The sequence below is a fragment of the Salvelinus fontinalis genome, chromosome 24 (genome assembly GCF_029448725.1).
Source record: "Salvelinus fontinalis isolate EN_2023a chromosome 24, ASM2944872v1, whole genome shotgun sequence".
Classification (NCBI taxonomy): Eukaryota; Metazoa; Chordata; class Actinopteri; order Salmoniformes; family Salmonidae; genus Salvelinus; species Salvelinus fontinalis.
This window is the reverse complement of record NC_074688.1, coordinates 38,691,354-38,706,886: the sequence shown is the minus strand read 5'-3', so window position 1 is coordinate 38,706,886 and position 15,533 is coordinate 38,691,354. Positions and strand designations below refer to the sequence as shown.

Here is a 15,533-nt window from a genome sequence, read left to right as displayed (position 1 = left end):
ACGCGGGTGGTGTGGTCCGCATGTAAGGCCCAGCCTAAAGCCCAGCAGGCAAAAGAGGAGACTAGGAAGGAGAGGGAGGAGGAGGAGGAAGATGAAGGGGGTCAGGCAACAGTGCAGATCAGTCACCAGGCAGCAGCGCAGATCAGTCATCAGGCAGCAGTGCAGATCAGTCACCAGGCAGCAGTGCAGATCAGTCACCAGGCAGCAGTACAGATCAGTCACCAGACAACAGTGCAGATCAGTCACCAGGCACAGGCAGCAGTGCAGATCAGTCACCAGACAACAGTGCAGATCAGTCACCAGGCAGCAGTGCAGATCAGTCACCAGGCAGCAGTGCAGATCAGTCACCAGACAACAGTGCAGATCAGTCACCAGGCAGCAGTGCAGATCAGTCACCAGGCAGCAGTGCAGATCAGTCACCAGACAACAGTGCAGATCAGTCACCAGGCAGCAGTGCAGATCAGTCACCAGGCAGCAGTGCAGATCAGTCACCAGACAACAGTGCAGATCAGTCACCAGGCAGCAGTGCAGATCAGTCACCAGACAACAGTGCAGATCAGTCACCAGGCACAGGCAGCAGTGCAGATCAGTCACCAGGCAGCAGTGCAGATCAGTCACCAGGCAGCAGTACAGATCAGTCACCAGGCAGCAGTGCAGATCAGTCACCAGGCAACAGTACAGATCAGTCACCAGACAACAGTGCAGATCAGTCACCAGACAACAGTGCAGATCAGTCACCAGACACAGAGGAAGCCCTGAAGATCAGGAGCTGAACTCAAACTCAGCCATGGGGACAAGGTGAACTAGGTGTGTCCCATTCTGCTGAGAGGGGAGCCCAACCTGGTGGTGGCTGACCACAGCCCTAACCTGTCTGTCTACATTCTGACCACAGCCCTAACCTGTCTGTCTACTGTCTGGCTGACAAGAGCCCTAACCTGTCTGTCTACTGTCTGACCAGAAACCTAACCTGTCTGTCTACTGTCTGGCTGACCAGAGCCCTAACCTGTCTGTCTACTGTCTGACAAGAGCCCTAACCTGTCTGTCTACTGTCTGACCAGAGCCCTAACCTGTCTTTCTACTGTCTGACCAGAGCCCTAACCTGTCTGTCTACTGTCTGGCTGACCAGAGCCCTAACCTGTCTGTCTACTGTCTGACCAGAGCCCTAACCTGTCTGTCTACTGTCTGACCAGAGCCCTAACCTGTCTGTCTACTGTCTGACCAGAGCCCTAACCGGTCTGTCTACTGTCTGACCAGAGCCCTAACCTGTCTGTCTACTGTCTGGCTGACCAGAGCCCTAACCTGTCTGTCTACTGTCTGACCAGAGCCCTAACCTGTCTGTCTACTGTCTGACCAGAGCCCTAACCTGTCTGTCTACTGTCTGGCTGACCAGAGCCCTAACCTGTCTGCCTACTGTCTGGATGGTCTATAGTCCTAACCTGTCTGTCGACTCTCAGGTCTATAGTCCTAACCTGTCTGTCGACTCTCTGGTCTATAGTCCTAACCTGTCTGTTTACTCTCTGTCTGGTCTATAGTCCTCACCTGTCTGTCTACTCTCTGGTCTATAGTCCTAACCTGTCTGATTACTCTCTGGTCTATAGTCCTAACCTGTCTGTCTACTCTCTGGTCTATAGTCCTAACCTGTCTGTCTACTCTCTGGTCTATAGTCCTAACCTGTCTGTGTACTCTCTAGCTGGTCTATAGTCCTAACCTGTCTGTGTACTCTCTGGTTGATAGTCCTAACCTGTCTGTGTACTCTCTAGCTGGTCTATAGTCCTAACCTGTCTGTGTACTCTCTAGCTGGTCTATAGTCCTAACCTGTCTGTGTACTCTCTAGCTGGTCTATAGATACGTGCATTCGGAAAGTATTCAGACCCCTTCCCTTTTTCCACATTTTGTTACTTTAGCCTTTTTTCTAAAATGGATATAAAATGGTAAAACATCCTAATCCATCTTACCCCATAATGACAAAGTGAAAAACAGGTTTAGGAATTTTTGGGGAAAAAAAGTAAAAAAAATATTACAGAAGTATTCAGACCCTTTGCTATGAGACTGAAAATTTAACTCAGGACTATCCTGTTTCAATTGATCACCCTTCAGATGTTTCTACAACTTGATTGGAGGCCACATGTGGTAAATTCAATTGATTGGACATGATTTGGATAGGCACACACCTGTGCAGTTGACAGTGCATGTCAAAGCAAAAACCAAGCCATGAGGTCGAAGGAATTGTCCGTAGAGCTCCGAGACAGGATTGTGTCGAGGCACAGATCTGGGGAAGGGTACCAAAACATTTCTGCAGCATTGAAGGTCCCAAGAACACAGTGGCCTCCATCATTCTTAAATTGAAGAAGTTTGGAACTACCAAGACTTCTTAGAGCTGGTCGCCTGACCAAACTGAGCAATCGGGGGAGAAGGGCCTTGGTCAGGGATGTGCCCAAGAACCCGATGGTCACTCTGAGAGAGCCCCAGAGTTCTGTGGAGATGGGAGAAACTTCCAAAAGGACAACCATCTCTGCAGCACTCCACCTATCAGGCCTTCATGGTAGAGTGGCCAGTACAGCCAACGCGACTCTAGCCACAACCACTTGGTTGGCAGTCCTCAACACCGGGAGCCATTGCAGTTGACTTTAAAAACCCGGCATAAGGGACGCTCAAAATCTCACTGTATTTTTCAGTCGTCAATATCACTCAAAATATCAGCAGCTAGGAAAAGATATGAGTGAGTTATAACAGGTAAAAATCAAACTAATTCTTGATTTTTGCCATGTGTATGACTCAAACTTGTCAGTAGGCTATTCTTCTACAGCTTTGATGTCACAATGGGTAGCATGATGTTGCACTCACCAACCACCACAAATATCCCCATATCTGTAAACACATTTTATTTACAAGCTCTGTGCCGTCACTTCCTGTTGAATCTGCAGACGTGTTGCTGTGCGTTTTGTTGCTGTGCGTTTTGCTGCCAACTTTACTTTACTTTGCTGGCTGACAACTTTACGTTTTTTGTTTTGTTTCTGTTTTTAATTACCGTTTATATTTTTAGTTTTTCCATCGCAACTTTTTTCCCTCATTCAACTTTTTCACTCCGGACGCTTTATCTGGACATGGTTCGTCAACACCTTCAACAGCCGAAGCTAAGTAGTAACATTAACATGATGTCTTCTAATTGCAGTCGCTGTACTCATAATATACAGGAGAACGATCGCCTTACGGCGAAAATAGCTGTGCTGCAAGCCCAGCTTCAGACGCAATCGTTAGGCAAGGGTAATTTCAGTGTAGGAAAGGAAGAAACAGCGTCTGTGCCACCAGTAAGTACAGATAGTAACGTTAGTATAAATCCCACCGCACAGTCCCTGCAGCCGGACAACTTTCTCATGGCTTCTGGAGGGAAATGCTGTTGGAATGCTCAACCGGTGTCGCTCATTCAGCCGACAGAAACTTTCAACCGGTTCTCCCCATTATGTAGCGAGTCGGAGTCTGAGTCTGAGTCTTCTCTTGTCTCTACTCCTCCCGTTACGGGGTCTGAGACGCCGAAGGCTCCCACCGTTAGCTCTGACAAATTGAAAACCCTAGTCATTGGCGACTCCATTACCCGCAGTATTAGACTTAAAACGAATCACCCAGCGATCATACACTGTTTACCAGGGGGCAGGGCTACCGACGTTAAGGCTAATCTTAAGATGGTGCTGGCTAAAGCTAAATCTGGCGAGTGTAGAGAGTATAGAGATATTGTTATCCACGTCGGCACCAACGATGTTAGGATGAAACAGTCAGAGGTCACCAAGTGCAACATAGCTTCAGCGTGTAAATCAGCTAGAAAGATGTGTCGGCATCGAGTAATTGTCTCTGGCCCCCTCCCAGTTAGGGGGAGTGACGAGCTCTACAGCAGAGTCTCAGCACTCAATCGCTGGTTGAAAACTGTTTTCTGCCCCTCCCAAAAGATAGAATTTGTAGATAATTGGCCCTCTTTCTGGGACTCACCCACAAACAGGACCAAGCCTGACCTGCTAAGGAGTGACGGACTCCATCCTACCTGGAGGGGTGCTCTCATCTTATCTACCAACATAGATAGGGCTCTAACTCCTTTAGCCCCACAATGAAATAGGGTGCAGGCCAGGCAGCAGGCTGTTAGCCAACCTACCAGCTTAGTGGAGTCTGCCAATAGCACAGTCAGTGTAGTCAGCTCAGCCATACCCATTGAGACTGTGTCTGTGCCTCGACCTAGGTTGGGCAAAACTAAACATGGCGGTGTTCGCCTTAGCAATCTTATTAGGATAAAGACCTCCTCCATTCCTGCCATTATTGAAAGAGATCGTGATACCTCACATCTCAAAATAGGGTTACTTAATGTTAGATCCCTCACTTCAAAGGCAGTCATAGTCAATGAACTAATCACTGATCATAATCTTGATGTGATTGGCCTGACTGAAACATGGCTTAAGCCTGATGAATTTACTGTGTTAAATGAGGCCTCACCTCCTGGTTACACTAGTGACCATATCCCCCGTGCATCCCGCAAAGGCGGAGGTGTTGCTAACATCTACGATAGCAAATTTAAATTTACAAAAAAAAAAATGCCGTTTTCATCTTTTGAGCTTCTAGTCATGAAATCTATGCAGCCTACTCAATCACTTTTTATAGCTACTGTTTACAGGCCTCCTGGGCCATATACAGCGTTCCTCTCTGAGTTTCCTGAATTCCTATCAGACCTTGTAGTCATAGCAGATCATATTCTAATTTTTGGTGATTTTAATATTCACATGGAGAAGTCCACAGACCCACTCCAAAAGTCTTTCGGAGCCATCATCGACTCAGTGGGTTTTGTCCAACATGTCTCTGGACCTACTCACTGCCACAGTCATACTCTGGACCTAGTTTTGTCCCATGGAATAAATGTTGTAGATCTTAATGTTTTTCCACATAATCCTGGACTATCGGACAACCATTTTATTACGTTTGCAATCGCAACAAATAATCTGCTCAGACCCCAACCAAGGAGCATCAAAAGTCGTGCTATAAATTCTCAGACAACACAAAAATTCCTTGATGCCCTTCCAGACTCCTTCTGCCTACCCAAGGACGTCAGAGGACAAAAATCAGTTAACCACTTAACTGAGGAACTCAATTTAACCTTGTGCAATACCCTAGATGCAGTTGCACCCCTAAAAACGAAAAACATTTGTCATAAGAAACTAGCTCCCTGGTATACAGAAAATACCCGAGCTTTGAAGCAAGCTTCCAGGAAATTGGAACGGAAATGGCGCCACACAAAACTGGAAGTCTTCCGACTAGCTTGGAAAGACAGTACCGTGCAGTACCGAAGAGCCCTCACTGCTGCTCGATCATCCTACTTTTCCAACTTAATCGAGGAAAATAAGAACAATCCAAAATTTATTTTTGATACTGTTGCAAAGCTAACTAAAAAGCAGCATTCCCCAAGAGAGGATGGCTTTCACTTCAGCAGTAATAAATTCATGAACTTCTTTGAGGAAAAGATCATGACCATTAGAAAGCAAATTACGGACTCCTCTTTGAATCTGCGTATTCCTCCAGGGCTTAGCTGTCCTGGATCTGCACAGCTCTGCGAGGGCCTGGGATCGGGAGAGACACTTAAGTGTTTTAGTACTATATCTCTTGACACAATGATGAAAATAATCATGGCCTCTAAACCTTCAAGCTGCATACTGGATCCTATTCCTACTAAACTGCTGAAGGAGCTGCTTCCTGTGCTTGGCCCTCCTATGTTGAACATAATAAACAGCTCTCTATCCACCAGATGTGTACCAAACTCACTAAAAGTGGCAGTGATAAAGCCTCTCTTGAAAAAGCCAAACCTTGACCCGGAAAATATAAAAAACTATCGGCCTATATCGAATCTTCCATTCCTCTCAAAAATTTTAGAAAAAGCTGTTGCGCAGCAACTCACTGCCTTTCTGAAGACAAACAATGTATACGAAATGATTCAGTCTGGTTTTAGACCCCATCATAGCACTGAGACTGCACTTGTGAAGGTGGTAAATGACCTTTTAATGGCGTCAGATCGAGGCTCTGCATCTGTCCTCGTGCTACTAGATCTTAGTGCTGCCTTTGACACCATCGATCACCACATTCTTTTGGAGAGACTGGAAACCCAAATTGGTCTACACGGACAAGTTCTGGCCTGGTTTAGATCTTACCTGTCGGAAAGATATCAGTTTGTCTCTGTGAATGGTCTGTCCTCTGACAAATCAACTGTACATTTCGGTGTTCCTCAAGGTTCCGTTTTAGGACCACTATTGTTTTCACTATATATTTTACCTCTTGGGGATGTTATTCGAAAACATAATGTTAACTTTCACTGCTATGCGGATGACACACAGCTGTACATTTCAATGAAACATGGTGAAGCCCCAAAATTGCCCTCGCTAGAAGCCTGTGTTTCAGACATAAGGAAGTGGATGGCTGAAAACTTTCTACTTTTAAACTCGGACAAAACAGAGATGCTTGTTCTAGGTCCCAAGAAACAAAGAGATCTTCTGTTAAATCTGACAATTCATCTTGATGGTTGTAAAGTCGTCTCAAATAAAACTGTGAAGGACCTCGGCGTTACTCTTGACCCTGATCTCTCTTTTGACGAACATATCAAGACTGTTTCAAGGACAGCTTTTTTCCATCTACGTAACATTGCAAAAATCAGAAATTTTCTGTCCAAAAATGATGCAGAAAAATTAATCCATGCATTTGTTACTTCTAGGTTAGACTACTGCAATGCTCTACTTTCCGGCTACCCGGATAAAGCACTAAATAAACTTCAGTTAGTGCTAAATACGGCTGCTAGAATCCTGACTAGAACCAAGAAATTTGATCATATTACTCCAGTGCTAGCTTCCCTACACTGGCTTCCCGTTAAGGCAAGGGCTGATTTCAAGGTTTTACTGTTAACCTATAAAGCGTTACATGGGCTTGCTCCTACCTATCTTTCCGAGTTGGTCCTGCCGTACATACCTACACGTACGCTACGGTCACAAGACGCAGGCCTCCTAATTGTCCCTAAAATTTCTAAGCAAACAGCTGGAGGCAGGGCTTTCTCCTATAGATCTCCATTTTTATGGAACAGTCTGCCTACCCATGTGAGAGACGCAGACTCGGTCTCAACCTTTAAGTCTTTACTGAAGACTTATCTCTTCAGTAGGTCATATGATTGAGTGTAGTCTGGCCCAGGAGTGTGAAGGTGAACGGAAAGGCTCTGGAGCAACGAACCGCCCTTGCTGTCTCTCCAGGGCCGGTTCCCCTCTCTCCACTGGGATTCTCTGCCTCTAACCCTGTTACTGGGGCTGAGTCACTGGCTTGCTGGTGCTCTTTCATGCCGTCCCTAGGAGGGGTGCGTCACTTGAGTGGGTTGAGTTACTGACGTGAACTTCCTGTCTGGGTTGGCGCCCCCCCTTGGTTGTGCTGTGGTGGAGACCTTTGTGGGCTATACTCGGCCTTGTCTCAGGATTGTAAGTTGGTGGTTGAGGATTTCCCTCTAGTGGTGTGGGGGCTGTGCTTTGGCAGAGTGGGTGGGGTTATATCCTTCCTGTTTGGCCCTGTAGGGGTATATTTCCCAGAATACAACACGAGGGGGAGGCTGAAATATGACGTTTCTATTTAATCATGGTATCACTAGGGAGGGGATGGGAAGAAAGTGCTAAGCTACCCGAAACATAAACCAAGTCGGCATTTGCGCTGCACGGGTAAATGTTTTCTGTCTTGTATATATGTTTCTAGTGGAGCCCTGTAACTTTTTTTTTTCTTTCTTCGGATGGGGCCACAGTGTCTCCTGACCGCTCCTGTCTCAGCCTCCAGTATTTATGCTGCAGTAGTTTATGTGTCGGGGGGCTAGGGTCAGTTGGTTATACCTGGAGTACTTCTCCTGTCTTATCCAGTGTCCTGTGTGAATTTAAGTATGCTCTCTCTAATTCTCTCGTTCTCTCTTTCTCTCTGAGAACCTGAGCCCTAGGACCATACGTCAGGACTACCGGGCATGCTGACACCTTGCTGTCCCCAGTCCGCCCGGCCTTGCTGCTATTCCAGTTTCAACTGTTTCTGCCTGCGGTTACGAAACCCCTACCTGTCCCAGACCTGCTGTTTTCAACTCTTAATGATCGGCTATGAAAAGCCAACTGAGATTTATTCCTGATTATTATTTGACCATGCTTGTCATTTATGAACATTTTGAAAATCTTGGCTCTCTCTAATTTTCTCCTTCTCTCTTTCTCTCGGAGGACCTGAGCCCTAGGACCATACGTCGGGATTACCGGCCGTGGTGACTCCTTGCTGCCCCCAGTCCGCCTGGCCTTGCTGCTATTCCAGTTTCAACTCTTCTGCCTGCGGTTATGGAACCCCTACCTGTCCCAGACCTGCTGTTTTCAACTCTTAATGATCGGCTATGAAAAGCCAACTGAGATTTATTCCTGATTATTATTTGACCATGCTTGTCATTTATGAACATTTTGAAAATCTTGGCTCTCTCTAATTTTCTCCTTCTCTCTTTCTTTCTCTCGGAGGACCTGGGCCCTAGGACCATGCGTCGGGACTGCCGCCCGTGGTGACTCCTTGCTGTCCCCAGTCCGCCTGGCCTTGCTGCTATTCCAGTTTCAGCTGTTCTGCCTGCGGTTATGGAACCGCCACCTGTCCCAGACCTGTTGTTTTTCAACTCTTAATGATCAGCTATGAAAAGCCAACTGAAAATTATTCATGATTATTATTTGACCATGCTTGTCACTTATGAACATTTTTGAACATCTTGGCATAGTTCTGTTATAATCTCCACCCGGCACAGCCAGAAGAGGACTGGCCACCCCTCATAGCCTGGTTCCTCTCTAGGTTTCTTCCTAGGTTTTGGCCTTTCTAGGGAGTTTTTCCTAGCCACCGTGCTTCTACACCTGCATTCTAGCTGTTTGGGGTTTTAGGCTGGGTTTCTGTACAGCACTTCGAGATATTATCTGATGTACGAAGGGCTATATAAAATAAAATTGATTGATTGATTGATAACATTCCTATTTGGCTAACACAGTGGTACAGATTCATGGCCAACTTTCCCCTCAAATGTTAGTACACTAGATAACTATACAAACTGATGAACATTCAACTAAACTGTTCCAGAAAAGGAACAAAGCTGATTTTGGAACAGTTGTAATCTATTGGAGGTGGGTCAGTTAATATCTCATCACATTTCTCTCTCAAAAAGGGTGGTTTTAAGTGCTAGAAGTCTGACAAAGCTAATTTAACACAAATAATATAGGCAGATGTTCACACTGTTTCATAGGAGTAGGTGAGTATCCACTATGAAAGGGACGGGTCATTTGCTAGACATGCTGTTTTCCCCTAAGATTTTTTTTTCAGCAGCGGTGGCAAAGTTTCCGGCAATTCTACACATTTTGCCATGGCTTATGCCACCCGAGTGACTCAAACATAACATCAACGCCATGACATTTTGGAAATGTTAGGTTCTCCCTTACTGTAGTTTTTATTTAGGTGATTGTTAGTTCTCAAATATCTCCTTAAAAAAAAATATATAGATCCATTATCTTTCCTACATATGTTGTGGTTTTAGTCATTTACATTAACACTGAAAAACATTTTACTATCCCGGTTTTTATTATCATATTTTTTTGAGGTGGCGCCAACAATTAAGGGGAATATAGTGGAAACACTGAAACGTATAGCAACAACACCTGCTGGAGAAAAGCAAACACTTTATTTTTCATTATCAGATGGGTTTTTTTTTTACAAATTGGCATTCACTACATCACGTGCCACTGCTGACCTTGTGATGTCAGCACAATAAGTTATTCACTTCATCATAGTATAGTGATTTGAGTCTGGAGTCCTGAAGAGAGACACCTGATATGCTGAGAGTCATCGGGAAAATATCCTAAAACAGCCCATTCAGAATAACGCACCTAAGCAAAGGGCTCTTGGCCAAAGTAGTGACCTATATGGGAACCAGATGGTCAATAACGAGACCCAGCCATCTCACAGGTTGGCCAGGCTCTTCTCAAGGCTGCCGATGTCTGCCTGCCCGTTCTCCCCTTTGCTGCCGCGGGCACTGCACTCCAGGAACTCCACCTTCATGGGCAGCTGGCTGAACTCAAAGTCCTTGCCCTTCTTCCCCAGGTGCACGCTGGACCCCGCTGACCCGTCCTGGGTGCCCAGAGCAGCAGACCGTGTCACTCTCAATGTGTTCCTGAGGGAAACGGGAAAAGGTTGGAATCAATTTCATTTCAATTCAGTCCATTCTGTAGAATCGCACCATTTCTATGTCGTTGTTGGTAACATGAGGACTACTTACATCTCTTTCTCCAGCTGCTGCTGAATCAGCTTAGCAGATTTTGCCATGGTGATATCTACAGGGAAAATATCATTAGCAAGCATTAACATCATGATGGGGAGGTATTTGTGGAGGGAGTGGGAAGGTTGAAAAGTGTGTCACGTCACCTTGCTTATTGCAGGCCACTATCAAAGAGGGGACATTCCTGGACACTGCACTGTCAGTCAACAGGAAGTACAGGAACTCAGCCACGTCTCTCACTTCTTTCTGGAAGATGGCACTGTCCACCACAAAGACTATGGCCCTGCAGTTAGAGAGAGGAGATAACAAAATAAAGTTAAAGGGTGTCTTTCAGAATCTTGTTCTTAGGTCAACCACAGTGCTTTTCATATTATAGACCTTCCCTGAATACAAACACCCATATCTTTACTCACCTGGCTGCTGATTTGAACTTCTCCACATACTGCGGACGAAGACTGTCATGTCCAGGGACGTCGATCAGGGTCCAGCTGCTGCCCTGCACACAGTGAAGAAGGACAGGGGGACGGTCAAGCCAGTGTTTGACAGTTGACAAATGCATGCGTCATAGAACTTAAAACAATCGCTTCAGATCCTACTCCCTCACCACCATACCATAGCTGCCTCCTTACCTTCTCGTTCTTGGCTTTGTAGGGGGCACTGTTGTCTGTGATGGAGGTCTGGGTCTTTTTGAACTTTCCTGACAACAACTGCAAATAAAGATCATCAGTGTCGTACAACTTCTGCCATCTGTAAACGTATGTAAATAGTTGGAATAGGAATGCTAGACACTGATGACGTACTCACTCGACTAAAGAGAAGGGTCTTTCCAGAATCGCAGAGACCAACCAGCAACACAGCACTTTGGACAGTTTTGCTGCTCAGGAAGTACTTAAACAACACTAAAATGTAAACCAATCAAAGATGTTTCAGTTTGGTTTTTAGCTATCATACAAAGTTGACATCTTGTAACAGACTAACACCTGATAAACAGCGTAGTGCACTAACGTTAGCTAAATAGCTACTATGGTAGTGACAGCTGTTGGTAACTAGCAAGCTAATTTACCCAGCTAGTTCATCTTAGATTGCTAACGTTAGCTAGCAGGCTTCCTTTGTCTTGATAAAAGACAAACAAAATCTCACAACACAGAAAGCCAGCAGGCTGAAGCCAGGCTAGTGACAACTCAAATACGGATTTACATTCACTCTGTTCCTGAGGATGTGAGGCTAGCTAACGTGAACTGGAAGTCAATTATAGTAACGTTAGTTAGCTTACCAAAAGTGATGACAACAACAGCCAAAGAAAATATAATTCCGATAATAAATATGGGGTCTTGGTGTTCTAATTCCTTCCGTAGAGCGTCTAAATAAGGTTGAAATGGATTTTCACCAGCTTCCACGTCTATGTTGTCCTCCATATCTGAGCTGAGTACAGACAACAACGAGACAGATATTTAACCGGATGTATAAATGTGAAGAATCCGATTAGCATTTCCACTCACTACCAAATATGGTAGTGAGAGGATCCTAGTGGTCAGCAGTGGGAGAAGATGGAACGAGATTGATTTTAACCAACTCTGTTCATTTTATTCATGAATTAAACATTTGAGCTCAACACAGTTTTCTGTTGCCAAAACTACAATATTTTACGAACAGTTTTGTAGACTTTACCAAAGTTTGCCGAAGTTTTTTTTTAAATGGCGTTATTTAGAATAAGTGCAAATGCGAATTGAGTTAATGCACATGCGCACTTCACAACGGAAATATGCTAATATATGCTAGGACGCACCAATAGTAACTCGCTAGCTCGTTCTTGCCTCTGCCCACCTTTTGCCTGTTCTGCCCACCATGGCTCTTTTGTTCGCATTTGAAATGACAAGTTGTGGTCTATCTTGGTTTAGTAATAAACATCTTTACACGTACTTTCTTAAAACAGACATGCGCAGTAACTGATTTGAGATTTTCTTCTTCGTGTGACTTTCCGGCAGACTAGACCCTTTTGTTTCTTTTTGCTGCCGTTCACAGTTTGGAAAGTGCATGGACAAAAAATGAAAAGTGTGAGTTAAGAGAAATTGCACAGCCATCTGACTCTAGTGCCGTCAGAAAGTATTCACACACCCATTCCTTGACCTTTTCCACATGTTGTTGTGTTACATCCTGAATGTAAAATGGGTTACGTTTAGATTGTGTTGTCACCGGCCTAAACACAATACCCCATAATGTCAAACTGGAATTCTGTTCATACACATTTTTACAAATAAATAAAAAATTAAAAGCTGAAACGTCTTGAGTCAATAAGTATTTAACCCCTAAATAAGTTCAGGAGTAACAAGTCACATAACAAGTCACACAGCTGTGCCCTCGATACCATATGTGAATTGATTGCCCCCCATCTATCTTCTGAGCTCGTGCTACTAGGTGACCTAAACTGGGACATGCTTAACACTCCGGCCATCCTACAATCTAAACTTGATGCCCTCAATCTCACACAAATTATCAATGAACCTACCAGGTACAACTCCAAATCCGTAAACACGGGCACCCTCACAGATGTCATCCTAACTAACTCGCCCTCCATATACACCTCTGCTGTTTTCAATCAAGATCTCAGCGATCACTGCCTCATTGCCTGCATCCGTAATGGGTCTGCGACCAAACGACCACCCCTCATCACTGTCAAACGCTCCCTAAAACACTTCTGCGAGCAGGCCTTTCTAATCGACCTGGCTGGGGTATCCTGGAATGACATTAACCTCATCTCGTCAGCAGATGATGCCTGGCTATTCTTTAAAAGTGCCTTCTACATCATCTAAAATAAGCATGCCCCATTCAAAAAATGTAGAACAAGGAATATATATAGTCCTTGGTTCACTCCAGACCTGTCTGCCCTTGACCAGCACAAAAACATCCTGTAGCGTTCTGCATTAGCATCGAATAGCCCCCGTGATATGCAACTTTTCAGGGAAGTTAGGAACAAATATACACAGGCATTTAGTAAAGCTAAGGCTAGCTTTTTCAAACAGAAATTTGCATCCTGTAGTACTAACTCAAAACAGTTCTGGGACACTGTAAAGTCCATGGAGAATAAGAGCACCTCCTCCCAGCTGCCCACTGCTCTGAGGCTAGGAAACACTGTTACCACGGATAAATCCACTATAATTGAGAATTTCAATAAGCATTTCTCTACGACTGGCAATGCTTTCCACCTGGCTACCCCTACCCCAGTCAACTGCCTGGCACCCTCCACAGCAACCCGCCAAAGCCACCACCATTTCTCCTTCACCCAAATCCAGATAGCTGATGTTCTGAAAGAGCTGCAAAATCTGGACCCCTACAAATCAGCCGGGCTAAACAATCTGGACCCTCTCTTTCAAAAATGATCTACCGCAATTGTTGCAACCCCTATTACTAGCCTGTTCAACCTCTCCTTCGTATCATCTGAGATCCCCAAGGATTGGAAAGCTGCCGCTGTCATCCCCCTCTTCAAAGGGGGAGACACCCTGGACCCAAACTGTTACAGACCTATATCCATCCTGCCCTGCCTAGCTAAGGTCTTCGAAAGCCAAGTCAACAAACAGATCACTGACCATCTCGAATCCCACCGTACCTTCTCCGCTGTGCAATCCGGTTTCCGAGCCGGTCACGGGTGCACCTCAGCCACGCTCAAGGTACTAAACGATATCATAACCGCCATCGATAAAAGACATTACTGTGCAGCCGTCTTCATTGACCTGGCCAAGGCTTTCGACTCTGTCAATCACCATATTCTTATCGGCAGACTCAATAGCCTCGGTTTTTCTAATGACTGCCTTGCCTGGTTCACCAACTACTTTGCAGACAGAGTTCAGTGTGTCAAATCGGAGGGCATGTTGTCCGGTCCTCTGGCAGTCTCTATGGGGGTACCACAGGGTTCAATTCTCGGGCCGACTCTTTTCTCTGTATACATCAATGATGTTGCTCTTGCTGCGGGCGATTCCCTGATCCACCTCTACGCAGACGACACCATTCTGTATACTTCCGGCCCTTCCCTGGACACTGTGCTATCTAACCTCCAAACGAGCTTCAATGCCATACAACACTCCTTCCGTGGCCTCCAACTGCTCTTAAACGCTAGTAAAACCAAATGCATGCTTTTCAACCGTTCGCTGCCTGCACCCGCACGCCCGACTAGCATCACCACCCTGGACGGTTCCGACCTAGAATATGTGGACATCTATAAGTACCTGTAACGGCTGTCGCTCTCCTCATCCTCAGACGAGGAGAGGAAAGAAGGATCATCAGACCAAAATGCAGCTTCAGGGAAATAAGCCATCTTTTTATTTAACACGATGATGATGGCAACACGAAAAACAAAACACTTTCAACTTTACAAAACAAGAAAACGAAGTCAACGAAACCTGAACATAAACTTACATAACTACACGTAAACTCACGGACAGGAAACAGACGACATCGAAACGAAAACGAACAGCCAAACAGTCCCGTATGGTACATACATTACACGACACAAGAGACAATCACCCACAAACAAACAGTGAGAACGCCCTACCTAAATATGACTCTTAATTAGAGGAAAATGCAAACCACCTGCCTCTAATCAAGAGCCATACCAGGCAACCCAAAACCAACATAGAAACAGATAACATAGACTGCCCACCCAAAACACATGCCCTGGCCATAAACACATAAAAAACAACATAAAACAGGTCAGGACCGTTACAGAACCCCCCCCTCAAGGTGCGAACGCCGGGCGCACCAGCACAAAGTCCAGGGGAGGGTCTGGGTGGGCAGTTGACCACGGTGGTGGCTCCGGCTCAGGACGCTGTCCCCACACCACCATAGTCACTCCCTGCTTCTGTCTTCCCCTCCCAATGACCACCCTAAAACTCACATCCCCTAAATAAACGGCCAGCACCAGGAGAAGGGGCAGCACCGGGACAAGGGGCAGCACCGGGACAAGGGGCAGCACCGGGACAAGGGGCAGCACCGGGACAAGGGGCAGCACCGGGATAAGGGGCAGCACCGGGATAAGGGGCAGCACCGGGATAAGGGGCAGCACCGAGACAAGGGGCAGGTCCCGGCTGATATACTCTGGCAGATCCTGGCTGAGGGACTCTGGCAGGTCTATGCAGGCTGACGGCTCTCGACGCTCATGGCAGGCTGACGGCTCTCGACGCTCATGGCAGGCTGACGGCTCTCGACGCTCATGGCAGGCTGACGGCTC

At 45.9% G+C, this 15,533-nt stretch overlaps 1 protein-coding gene across 1 annotated transcript; it reads right to left on the bottom strand.

Annotated features, from left to right (window-relative positions):
* Positions 1-9,699: 9,699 nt before the first annotated feature.
* Positions 9,700-11,767, bottom strand: LOC129822408 (signal recognition particle receptor subunit beta-like). The gene is made up of 7 exons (XM_055880676.1): positions 11,586-11,767; positions 11,117-11,211; positions 10,942-11,019; positions 10,726-10,808; positions 10,459-10,595; positions 10,313-10,367; positions 9,700-10,207 (listed from the first exon to the last, which is right to left on the bottom strand). Exons 1-7 carry the CDS (start codon positions 11,725-11,727, stop codon positions 9,997-9,999), a joined length of 801 nt encoding a protein of 266 aa, XP_055736651.1. The 5' UTR covers positions 11,728-11,767; the 3' UTR covers positions 9,700-9,996.
* Positions 11,768-15,533: the final 3,766 nt, after the last annotated feature.